The 13,839-nt window shown below is 42.5% G+C and overlaps 1 protein-coding gene across 3 annotated transcripts in view; it reads left to right on the top strand.

Annotated features, from left to right (window-relative positions):
* PCMT1 (protein-L-isoaspartate (D-aspartate) O-methyltransferase) overlaps positions 1 to 13,839 on the top strand; it is a 56,271-nt gene that overhangs the window by 23,771 nt on the left and 18,661 nt on the right. For all 3 annotated transcript variants that reach the window (XM_056566697.1, XM_056566696.1, XM_056566695.1), the window contains exons 3-4: positions 488 to 519; positions 2,950 to 3,054. In XM_056566697.1, coding sequence (XP_056422672.1) covers positions 488 to 519; positions 2,950 to 3,054 — 137 coding nt within the window. The remainder of the gene's footprint in view (positions 1 to 487; positions 520 to 2,949; positions 3,055 to 13,839) is intronic.

A 13,839-nucleotide genomic window follows, 5' to 3' on the forward strand; every position in this document is an offset into this window, starting at 1 on the left:
CCCAGTGAGTTCCTGAACGCTGTGTGCAGGCTTCAGTGTTCACGCCCGCCCCCTCGTGATGTCACGTCCCGCCCCCTCAATGCAAGTCTATGGGAGGGGCTGTGATGGCCGTCGCGCCCCCTTCCTATAGACTTTCATTGAGGGGGCAGGCTGTGACCTCACGAGGGGGAGGACGTGAACACGGAAGCCTGCACACAGCGTTGAGAACTCAATGTTCTGCATGCTGGGGAGCGGAGTAACCCTTTAAGCAGCAGCATGTAGGAAAGAATACTGTACTTACATCACTATACTTTATTCAGCTCTGCTTTGTTTTACCATTCCCCATGCTGCTATTTTGCTCTGAGATCTATTGACTTGCATATGACATGCAGTAATGCTTTGTTCTTTTTGTCAGTTTATATAAAATGAAATGTCATTCCTTTGTAGTGGCTTGAATAAACACTTCTGTGGGGAGTAGAAATTACTTAAATCTTTTTGTCTTCCACAGGTTATCAAGCAACAATTAGTGCTCCTCACATGGTACGTGGGATTTGTATTCCTGCAGCATTTCATTGATTGCAACTTAGAGAGTACCTGTTATGATCTAGATACATGTTTTAATCCTCACAGTTCACTCCCTCTATCATGATACACCACTTCCTACCTTCATTTTTATTATTTTCTATCTTGCTTCTGAAGTCTCATTGAGCTCCACAGACTGGGAAGGGGTGTTCTCCAGCTGGCATGACATCATCTGAAGCCCTGATGGGAGGAACTTTCTCCCTCAGTCTTCTACACACAGCAGAGAGCAGTTCAGTGTGGGATCGGCTGTGATTGTCTACAGTACACTTTAAGGGGGAGATTTATCAAAACCTGTCCTGAGGAAAAGTTGCTGAGTTGCCCATAGCAACCAATCAGATTGCTTCTTTCATTTCTGAAAAGGCCTCTGAAAAATGAAAGAAGCGATCTGATTGGTTGCTATGGGCAACTCAGCAACTTTTCCTCTGGACAGGTTTTGATAAATGTCCCCCAGTATACTGTGCTGAGCTTTGGTTCCACATGCATCTCCTGACTTTGTCTCCTGTAGCAGCCTGGCAGAGACAAATCTGCAAGTAGGACTGCAAGAAAGACCAGAAGAAGTATATTAGAAACGTAATTCAAATAGGCTGATCTAGAACATACTGATGAAGGGTACCTTTTAATGGGAACCTGTCAAGGGAAGCTGCTGAGGACCAACCCGATGACTTGTGGTTCAGGCAGCACTAAAGTGATGAAAAAATGGTTTCTAATAACACTTATCCAGTCAGTTCTATGTCTGACAAAAGGTGCAACCAATGACAAAGTGGTGCACTAGCTCAGCGTCCATAAACAGACAGAAAAACACCACATGCAATGTTTTCTCATGTGGCATAGGCAGATGTCTGACCGTTCTAAACACACATCATAACTTTGTCATTAGTTTACCTTTTGCATTTTCGTATCCACGATAGAAATATGCCAGAGACATGTGTGAAGGGGAACAAAGACATTGACCCACTATATCAATGTGCCTTATTTCAGACCATTTTTGGAAGTTAAAAACGGAGCTGTGATTTGTTGCTTTTTTTGTCAGACATGTTTTGTCTCAGATGGAGGGATAATATGGGCCATTGTTGCTGAGCATTATAAGCTCATATAAGTCCTGTGCAGTAAAGTAAGGTGGACGTAGGGCGCATTCACACTACAGAAATATTCTGGGCTGAGATTCTGAGGGTGGTCAGCGGACATGGTCAGTCCCCATGAGCAACAATGTATTCTGCGTATTCTTCCCCCGAACGTGTTCATTCTTTCAGTGGTGGAATTTCAGCAACTGAAAGCTTTGCTGCTAATATTTGGTAGTATGCACTGTGCAGCGGAATCCCATTGACCACAGTTGGACTCTGTTGCTTTGGAATTTCAAAGTCAAATTTTGTTTGGAAATTCTTTAGTATGAATATCTTTTCAATACCAGTTCAGAAAAAGACATGGGGGAGATTTATCAAAACCTGTCCAGAGGAAAAGTTGTTGAGTTGCACATAGCAACCAATCAGATCACTTCTTTCACTTTTGAAAAGGCTTCTGAAAAATGAAAGAAGCGATCTGATTGGTTGCTATGGGCAACTCAGCAACTTATCCTCTGGACAGGTATTGATAAATATTGTTACAGCCACATGTTTTAGAATTGGTCTATTGCTTCTCAGCACAATTACAATAACTAACATAAGTTAGTTAGTATACATTGTAATCAAAGTGTCACAACTACCCAAATCAACTGGGTCTCTAACTTAAAATAGTGGGGCGCTGGGTGGCTACCACCACTGCAGCATCAGAGATGCCCATAGGGGGAATGGCCTAGTAGTCCATCAGCCCCACTGTTGCCAGACCTAGCCCCAGACTCTAGGCCAAGCTGCCCCCACTGACACATTGCCATAGCAACAATGGCTGCCATACAGCACCACACCAGTATGAACAGATCACCAAATTCACCTTACCATGTGCTCTCAGCTTGGGAGAGGCTTGAGTCTCCTACGAATTAAAAATGCGTGGACCAAATGGGTGGGATGCTTGGGTGGGATTGTTGCTGCAGCACTGTGTCTGTGGGGTGGCCTGGCCAAGAGAAAGGGTGCTAGTTCTGGCCGTAGTAGGTATACTGGGCCATTCATCCCAAGGGCACTACTGTTGTGGTGTTGGTAGTATAGCATATAAATGTTTGTCCATGTCTTTATTTTCTTTGTTATACAAAAAAAAATTCTGTCTTTAAAGGAATGACAGGTTACTGCTAAAAATAGCCAATGCTGTAGTCTAAGCTATAATTTCAATAGAGGGATGGGCACAATGTGCTTTTCATCTGGCATTAAATTTAATGGCCTCTACATGAAGAGAAATGTCACCAGTACTGACAATGCATAGTACTCTCTTTTTCTGACATTTTAATATATTTTTTTTATTTAGCATGCATATGCATTAGAACTCCTCCACGATCAGTTACATGAAGGTGCCAAAGCTCTGGATGTAGGTTCTGGAAGTGGAATTCTTACCGCATGTTTTTCAAGAATGGTAATGATTTTTGAGTTTGTATTCTTGTTTCATATAAGTGATGAATCCAGAGGTAGCATATGCACATACATTAATAACAGTATATGCAAGTGATATAAACTAAACTAAAACTACTCTTATAGGTTATGAGTAATCACTATTTAGAAATGCATATGAATAATGTGAAGTACAATTGTTATTTTCAACACTCATATTGTTAACAGGGAATAAAACAATAAGATCCACATTGCTCTTCAGCTGCATTGTATGTTGTGGCTTCAAACCCAGAATGGGTTGTTTAGTTATAATGGGGGAGATTCATCAAAACTTGTGCAGATGAAAAGTCAACCAGTTGCCCATAGCAACCAATAAGATAGCTTCTTTTATTTTAGAGGCCTTTTTTAAAAATGAATCAATCTGATATGTTGCTATGGGCAACTGGTTGACTTTTTTTTCTTTGAACAAATTTTGATGAATCTCTACAATAACCCTATCAAAGAAGCTGCAACAATACTTAAAAATAGACTAGATTGTTTAATCCATAACTGTTTACATAAATCCTTAAAGAGAAACTGACAGGCTGATCACCCTCACTAAACCCAATAGACTGGGTTATAGTACGGGGGAACAGCTTTAAAAAAAAAAAAATGTTCACTTAAATGAATCCGTGGTGTTGTATCAGAGTTATGCCCATTTATCGATCCATTCCTAATGCGCCATTGTGCGCAATGAAGGCAGGGAGCCGGCTCACTGAGCTTCCTTGCCTCCTCAATATTCACTGCCTGGCCCGTCTCTGTAAGGAATATGCAAATTTCTTCTTCCTCGTCACTAGGACATGAGTGAGGTAGCGGTGCCTGCGCTCTGCTCAGAGCAAGGAGGTGTGAAGAAATTTTAATATTCATTACGAGGGTAGGCTGGGCAGTTAATATTGAGAAAGCAGGGGAGCTTTGCCTCCATTGCGCACAGTAGTGCAATAGCCATGGCTAGATAAATGGACAATACTACACCACAGACTGTGACCAATGTTTTTAAATCTATTCACCTGCACTATAACATATTGGGTTTAGTGCAGGTGAACAGGGAGTCAGTTTCCCTTTTAAAGGCTTAGCCCCTAGATAACACAGGACTTGCATGGGCGCTCCACCTGGGACTCCACCTGGGCGCACCAGGAAGTACATGGATATCCTGTGGTGTGTACGATCTATGAAGCTAGCTCAGGAGCTGCTCCCGCTTCATAGCTATCAGCAGCTGTGGATCTGCCACTAATGGCGAATGCCAGTGATCGTGCTCTCAATAAACCCTTCAGATATTGTGATCAATATTGATCACTGCATCTAAAGCACTAGAAAGACTTTGTGAGACTCATGGGATCACCTTTGCACGATTGCAGGGCTCTAATAATTCATTATGGTGGCAAGGGCTCCTGTTGTCTGCTCCGTGCTGTTCTCACGGGATCTCTTTGTATGATCTGCCAGGGTATACAAGTAGATCACCAATATCAATGACCAGTGAACACTTAGGCTGGGTTCACACTACAGAATTTGAGTAAAATTCCGTTTTTTTAAATTCTGTGCAGAAATTCTGGTGCAGGCAATGGGATTCTGCTACACAGTGCACGCTGTGGAGTTTTCGAGGGGGACTTTCCCCCTGGAAAATCCCCTGAAAAAGTTCCGCCAGAACATTGAACTTGTTTAATGTTCTGGTGGATATCCGTTCCGCAGGCTTGCAGTCTATGGAGGCGGCAATGTCTGCACAATCCTGCCCGCACTGGGAATCTCCGGAGGGATTTTGTCTGTTTAGAGATTACACAGTGTGAACCCAGGCTAAAAGCAATCAAAAGATTGCTATAAAAATAAATTTTTAAAATGAAGTATTTTTTTTTTATTTTTTTTTTTTTTTAAATGTCAAGTAAACCTCCCCAGTAAAATATTTAATCAAGCCATTTTTCAAAATGTAGAATGGAAAATTAGTCATGGATCTTAAAGGTAAGGAGTTAAAAAGAAAGAAACCACTAAATTTAAGATTGGCCCCTTTTTCCAATTCCTAAATATAAAATGCATTTTAAATTTACTTTTGATATGTTGTGCATTTTGGCAAAACATTAACCTTTCTAATATACTTCATAAGAAAATTTTATTTCCTTTTTTATAGAAATCATGGCTTATAAAATCATGGCTTTGTCCAAGCTGAAGCACAGGCATGGACAAAGTCCAGTAAGTCAGGGTGGGCTAGCACTCCTCTGTGCTGTCTGATAGGACAGGAGAGAGCACAGGGGGAGTGCTGTCAGACAGGAGAGGGCACAGGGGGAGTGCTGCCTGACAGGAGAGGGCACAGGGGGAGCGCTGCCTGACAGGAGAGGGCACAGGGGGAGCGCTGCCTGACAGGAGAGGGCACAGGGGGAGTGCTGCCTGACAGGAGAGGGCACAGGGGGAGTGCTGCCTGACAGGAGAGGGCACAGGGGGAGTGCTGCCTGACAGGAGAGGGCACAGGGGGAGTGCTGCCTGACAGGAGAGGGCACAGGGGGAGTGCTGCCTGACAGGAGAGGGCACAGGGGGCGTGCTGCCTGACAGGAGAGGGCACAGGGGGAGTGCTGCCTGACAGGAGAGGGCACAGGGGGAGCGCTGCCTGACAGGAGAGGGCACAGGGGGAGCGCTGCCTGACAGGAGAGGGCACAGGGGGAGCGCTGCCTGACAGGAGAGGGCACAGGGGGAGCGCTGCCTGACAGGAGAGGGCACAGGGGGAGCGCTGCCTGACAGGAGAGGGCACAGGGGGAGCGCTGCCTGACAGGAGAGGGCACAGGGGGAGCGCTGCCTGACAGGAGAGGGCACAGGGGGAGTGCTGCCTGACAGGAGAGAGCACAGAGGAGTACCTTATTTGGTTGCACACCCGTTGAAAAAAAACAGCTGAAATCAGTCGCTGCCTATAACCATCAATAAGCTTCTTACACCTCTCAGCCAGAATGTTGGACCACTCTTCCTTTGCAAACTGCTCCAGGTCTCTCTTATTGGAAGGGCGCCTTTTCCCAACAGCAATTTTAAGATCTTTCCACAGATGTTCAATGGGATGTAGATCTGGACTCATTGCTGGCCACTTCAGACCTCTACCAGCGCTTTGTTGCCATCCATTTCTGGGTGCTTTTTGATGTATGTTTGGGGTCATTATCCTGCTGGAAGATCTCGGATGCAAACCCAGCTTTCTGACACTGGGCTGTACAGTGCAACCCAAAATCTGTTGGTAATCCAGATTTCATGATGCCTTGTACACCTTCAAGGCGGCCCAGTGCCAGAGGCAGCAAAACAACCCCAAAACATCATTGAACCTCCACCATATTTCACTGTAAGTACTGTGTTCTTTTCTTTGTAGGCCTCATTATGTTTTTGTTAAACAGTAGAATGATGTGCTTTACCAAAAAGCTCTATCTTGGTCTCATCTGTTCTCAAGACATTTTCCCAGAAGGGTTTTGGCTTACTCAAGTTCATTTTGGCAAAATGTAGTCTTGCTCTTTTATGTCTGTGTCAGCAGTGGGGTCCTCCTGGGTCTCCTGCCATAGCGTTTAATTTCATTTAAATGTCGACGGATAGTTTGCGCTGACACTGATGCTCCCTGAGCCTGCAGGGCAGCTTGAATATCTTTGGAACTTGTTTGGGGCTGCTTATCCACCATCCGGACTATCCTGCGTTGACACCTTTTATCAATTTTTCTCTTCTGTCCACGCCCAGGGAGATTAGCTACAGTGCCATGGGTTGTAAACTTCTTGATAATGTTGCGCACTGTGCACAAAGGCAAATCTAGATCTCTGGAGATGGACTTGTAACCTTGAGATTGTTGATATTTTTCCACAATTTTGGTTCTCAAGTCCTCAGACGGTTCTCTTCTCCTCTTTCTGTTGTCCATGCTTAGTGTGGTGCTCACACAGACACACAATGCAAAGACGAAGTGAACTTCTCTCTTTTTTTATCTGCTTTCAGGTGTGATTTTTATATTGTCCACACCTGTTACTTGCCCCTGGTGAGTTTAAAGGAGCATCACATGCTTGAAACAATCTTATTTTTCCACAATTTTGAAAGGGTGGCAATAATTTTGTTTTCCCCTCCCTTTTTTAGTTTAGTTCCAATACACACAAAGGAAATAAACGTATATAGCAAAGCATGTGTTACTGCAATCCTTTTCTGTGAGAAATACTTAATTTTTGTGAAAAATTTCCAGGGTGCCAACATTTACGGCCATGACTGTATATTAGAAAGGTTAATGTTTTGCCAAGATGTTCACATTAGCACTTGGAGCTCTGTTAGGGAGCTCCGTTCACTGATTCCTTTCAAATGACGGGACTTTAGCTGAGAAAAAAATTCCTGCATATCAGTGGTTTTTTAAAATAATGGGCATCTAATAGAACCCCTATGGACCTATTCTAAATGAATGGGACCTGTTGGGTTTCTCTGGTGTTCAGTGTCACAACCTCCCTCCAAGCCTGAACTTAGCTCCGGAATGGAACAATGCTGATGTGATCATAGACTTAGCTGCTACCCAGAGAAGGATGCAATAAATCTATCAGACAGACTTTATGCTCTATCAGATAACAGCAGGGAGGAGGTCATAATACCAGCTCAAATAGTGAACATGGGAGTAAAGAAACCTTGGAGGACAACTCACTCAGGCTGGTAATAAGAGAGGATATCAGTCAAGACAGTCTACAGGGGAGAATCATGTAAGCTGTGTAGAAGTGTAGGGCGAGCATAGAGCTCATCCAGCACATTGTAGAGGCTATAAAACTAAGCAAAGATCTTTAACTTAAATTTATGCGGGGTTCACACTGCATTTTTGGCCTCTATTTAACATCCACACTGGAAAAAGCTTTTATCATATACATTAAATGAAGGCGTGACATGTACCTGGTAACTGCATCCATTACCCATAAATTTATATGGGATGTATGTAATTTGTACATAGTGAGCTTTTTCATTATGTATCCATTAACACCTTAAGGACGCAGCCCTTTTTCACCTTAAGGACTGAGCCCTTTTTCGCATTTATGACCACCGTCACTTTACGAATTAATAATGCAAAAACGCTTTTACCGAATATTCCAATTCTGAGATTGTTTTTTCGTGACATATTCTACTTTATTTTGGTGGTAAATTTTCGGCGTTAATTGCATCCTTTTTTGGTGAAAAATCCCAAAATGTCAAGAAAATTTTGAAAATTTAGCATTTTTCTAACTTTGAAGCTCTCTAATTGTAAGGAAAATGGATATTCCAAATAAATTTTATTTTTCTTCACAAATACAATATGTCCACTTTATGTTGGGATCCTAAAATGGACATATTTTTGCTTTTTGAAAAAATTAGAGGGCTTCAAAGTAGAGCAGCAATTTTCAAAAATGTCATGAAAACTGCTAAATCTGAAGGGACAGATGTTACAGAACTACAACTCCCAGCATGCCTGGGCAGTCTAGCCATGCTGAGAGTTGTAGTTTGGCAACATCTGGAGGGCTACTGTTTGGGCACCACTGTAACAGTGGTCTCCAAACTGTGACCCTCCAGATGTTGCCAAACTACAACTCCCTGCATGCCCAGACATGGGCATGCTGGGAGTTGCAGTTTTGCCCCCCTAGTGGTTGCCACAGTAAAGATCGATTTACTTTCACTTTCAATTCCCGCCTTGCCCCCCCCCCCCATTGTCGATTCCCTACCTGATCAGGATCCTGCAGGCTCCAGCGAAGATCCCAGGTCCCCAGGCATCTTCTCCTGCAGGTACGGCCTCCATCTTCTTCCCAGAGCCCCTCGACATCCAGGGGCGGGCAGAACGGGGGGTTGCCATGGCAACCCCCTGTCCTGTGCTGCCATTGGTCAGAACTCCATTCTGACTAATGCCAGGGGATAGGAGTAGATCGCAGCTTTGCAACCTCACTCCTATCCTTAAGGCTGATCGGGGCTGTTGCTGACAACTCCGATCAGCCCTATTTTCCGGGTGATCGGGTCACCAGAGACCCGATCAGCCCGGAATTGGAGAAAATCGCATGTCTGAATTGACATGCGATTTTCTCAGATCGCCGACATGGGGGGTCTCAGGACCCCCCTGGGCGATGTGCCAGGGTGCCTGCTGAATGATTTCAGCAGGTATCCGGCTCTGGTCCCCAACCGGCTAGCGGTGGGGACCGGATTTCCCACGGGCGTATGGATACGCCCTCGGTCCTTAAGGACTCGGAATGCAGGGCGTATCCATACGCCCTGTGTCCTGAAGAGGTTAAACAGATGCCACTATAACCAATGAGTGACAGATTCCACTGTTAGACATGCATTTGATAGATTTGTCACCCATAGGCTATAATTGAATCCATTTTTGGATATGTCATCATTAGCTATTGGAAAGGTTATGAAATGTATGTTTGAGGCCTGTTATGGATGTCATACAGTGGCAGCCATCACTGCTAGGCTAGTATGTTATTTGTCTAATGGATACTCTTTATACAGTGTTCCGTATTTGGAAATGGCATAGTCTACAATAGTATGCCACACACTTTTATACTGGTGAGACACAGGCCAAAAAACTGTCTCTAGTCCTCCTTTCTGACTAATGGACCCCTATGGAGACATTTAGAGGGTAGTCATCAAGAGTGGTGTAGGTGAGCGTCTTTTTACCCCATTGATTCATGTGGTGGAAACTGTGTACCTGCACCAGATTTATGACATGGTGCAGGGAATTTGATAAATCTGGTGGTGATCACATTTCTTACTTCAGTACACCACATTGTTCGGTGACTATTTGTGCGACTTTTTAACCTGTGCAACAAAATGTGACTTTTTGATAAGTGTATGCAGTTAGTTTCGTAAGCCAAGTCAGGGCTGGTGTAGATTTGTGCCTCAGTAAGGGCAGTTGCAACAAAAGATGCGACAAACTGAAAAGTCGCACTTGATAAATTCCTTACCCCTGCCTGATATCAACTAAAATCACGACTTGGTATGTTCTTTTTGAAAAACCTTCTAATGCAAAAGTCGCAAGGAAATGTCTCACAACAGCATCTGAGACACACTGTGAGACAAATGTACACCACAAAACCTGAGTAAAACAAATGATAAATTCCCCCCTAAGAGTGTATGTTAGTAACTCTCCCAATATACAGGCTAAACATAGGGGAAAATGCAGTGAACCTAGAGTAAGACTGACATTTCTTAATGAATGGATATAATATGGTACCCTGTTTATTTAATGTACAGTAAAGATGCCAGTTTGGTTCACATTACTCGATTTTCCGTTCTCTGGTCATGTTAATGATTCCAGACATTGCTATACATAAATAGCTACTTTCTGCCGAGTGCAGCGCAGCACACCGGGGCCTGCCGTCAGCTGATGCCTCCCTCCATGTAATCCTTTGAGAGCAGACTTCTGGTGCCAGGCATTTCACAAACAAACAGTAACCTATGGTTGTCATAGTGAAATCCTTTAGCTCTTCCCATGTGGCTGCCCTTCAAAGCTCTCCTGGTACTTCTACATTGTACCTTATGCGTTCAAGTAAAACACTTTGTTCAGCATTGTCTCACCTAGCTGTTTTTAATGATGGAGTTTCCAAATCAGTGACCCCTTTTTTATAGTCATTCCACATACATGAGAAATAGCCTAGAATAGATGTATTTTATTTTCAAGCAAGGAAAGTGTCTTTTAACCCTAATTTCGGGCTTTTGGATATGCATGCAGAGTACTTTAGTTATGGAAAGTCTATTGCTAGTGACAGTTTTAATGGGTACATTAGACATACCAGGTTTCAGATTTGTATGTCATGTCACAAAGTTTCCCTAATCTTTGTTTACATTAGACATAATGAACTGGTATTATGTATTTATTTCATCCAAGTTATTATTTTTTTTGGTTGACTGTATGTGAGGCACCTAGGACCTGACATGTTTTTTTAAAGGGGTACTAAGCACAACTAATCCACAGCATAGGGAATAAGTGTCTGATACCAGGCTGGAACCCTCTGTGATGACCTGTATGGGCCCCAATAATTTAGTCTTTTGAGCAGTGAGACCACGCTGTTTTTGACGCAGAAAACACATTGGTCTCACTGAGTTTTCTTAATGCGTGCATGCCCCCCGATGAAGCAACCGTGAAACGTACGTTGGGGTACGTAAGTGCAGGCTCTAGACAGCACACATTGTTTTGAGGTTTTCTTTTTTAGTCTTTTCTCTGTATTTAGGCCCTAGTGGTTATGACTATATTTTTCTGTGGTTCTGTCGACATTGTTTATAAGTGAGACTCATTTACCTGTCCTTCACCATTGTATGCATTCTATTGCCCTCACCTTTATTTTCTGTATCAGTTTATTTTTGTGCCAAATCAAAATTTTGTCATTTTAATGGTGGTGTTATAAATTTTTGTACCAACAAAGATTGTAATGCTTTTTGTACATGACATACCAACTGATGTTGCGTTTGATATATCCCAGTCACACCTTTGTTCTAGGACGATTGATTTTGAAGTAAATGACATTTTTAAAATTTACCATGTCACTGTCTGTATAAGCACTCTGTATTCTAAGCAGTCATCTTATTATCACATTTAAGATTATGCTTCAGTGAGCACACCATAGACAATAGGTCACAGAACATGCACACAACTCTTCCATAGAAGTCAATACATAATCTTTAGACCACTGTTTCCCAACCAGGGTGCCTCCAGCTGTTTCAAAACTACAACTCCCAGCATGCCTGGACAGCCGAAGGCTGTCCAGGCATGCTGGGAGTTGTAGTTTTGAAACAGCTGGAGGCACTTTGGTTGGGAACAGTGATTTAGACATCACTTTCCTACGTTCATGTGGCTGCTATAAAGCAAATCTCTGACCTGCTGTTTACAGAGCAGCTGCCCCATAATCATTTACAACTAGAAAATAACTCATAAGTAAAATAATAATTATAACTCCTTTAGTAATTAGATTTATATTTTTTTTTTGAAAAAGTCATCCATTTTGGTGTTTGCAACTTATATGCATTAACCCCTTAAGGACCAGGCCCATTTTATTTTTGCATTTTCATTTTTTCCTCCTTGCCTTCTAAAAATCATAACCCATATAAGGGGTTGTTTTTTGTGTCACCAATTTTACTTTGTAATGACATCAATTGTTTTACCATAAAATGTACGGCACAACCAAAAAAAATTATTTATGTGGGACAATTGCAAAGAAAACCGCAATTTAGCAAATTTTAGAAGGTTTTGTTTTCACGCAGATAACCCTTAAAAACAGCCATTACAAAATCCCATTCAAGTCTATGGAATTTTTTGATTATCCGCCATCACCCATTATAGCCCATTATGAATAACGGACGTTATTTGTGACGGGAGAAAAAGTAGTGCATTTAACGTTTTTTCTCCCGTCACAAATAACGCTCCAATCCATCGCGGTCATGACTGAGCGTAAATGTACGTCATGGTGCGTTAAGTACCACCGCACCATGATGTACATTTACGTCCATAGATAAAAATATTTTTTTTTAAAGCAGCAAACCGCAGAATGCGTTCACCCTCCAATCCATCAGAGAGCTCTTCTTAAGATTTGTAATTTACTCCCTGTAAAAAAAAAAGTCTGTCACTTTCATGGCCTTATAATTCTGGCCACTAGGGGTTTCCTTTCTGGTCTAGACCGCATTCAGTTTGCTCAAAAGCAAAGACTTTGATCTCCAGCTGGACTGGCAGAAGACCAAATTCAGGAAGTGCTGTCTGGCCATAGGCAGTGAATAGCACTCTATCCTTGTTTCATACACAGGCAGAGAGCGAGTGCTATTCACTGCCTATGACCAGACAGCACTACCTGACTGGCAGGAGACCAATGTCTGTGCTATTGAGCAGACGGAATGCAGTCTGGACCAGAAGGGAGACCCCTAGTGGCCAGATTTATAAGGCCATGAAAGTGACATAAAAATACTTTTATTTATTTTTGTACAGGGAGTAAATTACAAATCTTATTTATTTTACCTGCTGTATCATATGCAAATATTTTTTTGGGCAGTGCCCATTTAAGTCATTTCTGTGCAGTGGAATGACACCTTTCCTAGTCAGACATTGTTCATAGGATATTGGATGACCTTAGGTGTGCATATTATCTTGTTTTGTCTATTTCCTTTTTTTTAGCAGCTATATGTACGGTAAGTTGTCTTACAGTGGAAGTATGAGCTTGTGGATGTAGTCAGAGTATGCAGCAATCTTCTTACCTTTGATCACTATTTGATTTGATCTGTGAACTGTGTCTTAGAATGGACCCTCTGACACATATTTGGACAGAGCCCTAGACCATTACCAAGAGAACACTGTCCAAATATTACATTTCTCTTTTACATTAGGCAAAACAAAAATTTTAAATTGTATCCTTTGCCCCAGTCCTACTATCCTGTACTTAAGACACTCACTATAGTTTGCGCCTTTCCCCCGTTTTTTTTTTTTTTTTTGGGGGGCTTCCTCTTGCAAACACCAGACTAACATAAATGTAACAACTATATTGAGACACAAGACTATTACAAATCATTGTGCGGGTGCAGTAAAAATAATATAATATAATTATAAGAAGGCATACTCGCCTTCCCCTGATCCCACACCACTGTCATTTTTACAGTGTCTGATCCCTGCAGCTTTTATCTGGCTCTTGTAATGTTTTGGCCCTTGTAATGAGATGACTGCTCAGCTAATCGCTTACTAAGACGGGCCAATGCTATGGCTAGTGATTGGCTGAGCGGACATTTTTCTTTGCAACATCACAGGAACCAGTAATGAGAGGGGATTTGGGGGATTGAGTGTGGATTTTTTTTTTTTTTTTTTACTGTA

The sequence above is a fragment of the Hyla sarda genome, chromosome 3 (assembly GCF_029499605.1).
Source record: "Hyla sarda isolate aHylSar1 chromosome 3, aHylSar1.hap1, whole genome shotgun sequence".
NCBI lineage: Eukaryota > Metazoa > Chordata > Amphibia > Anura > Hylidae > Hyla > Hyla sarda.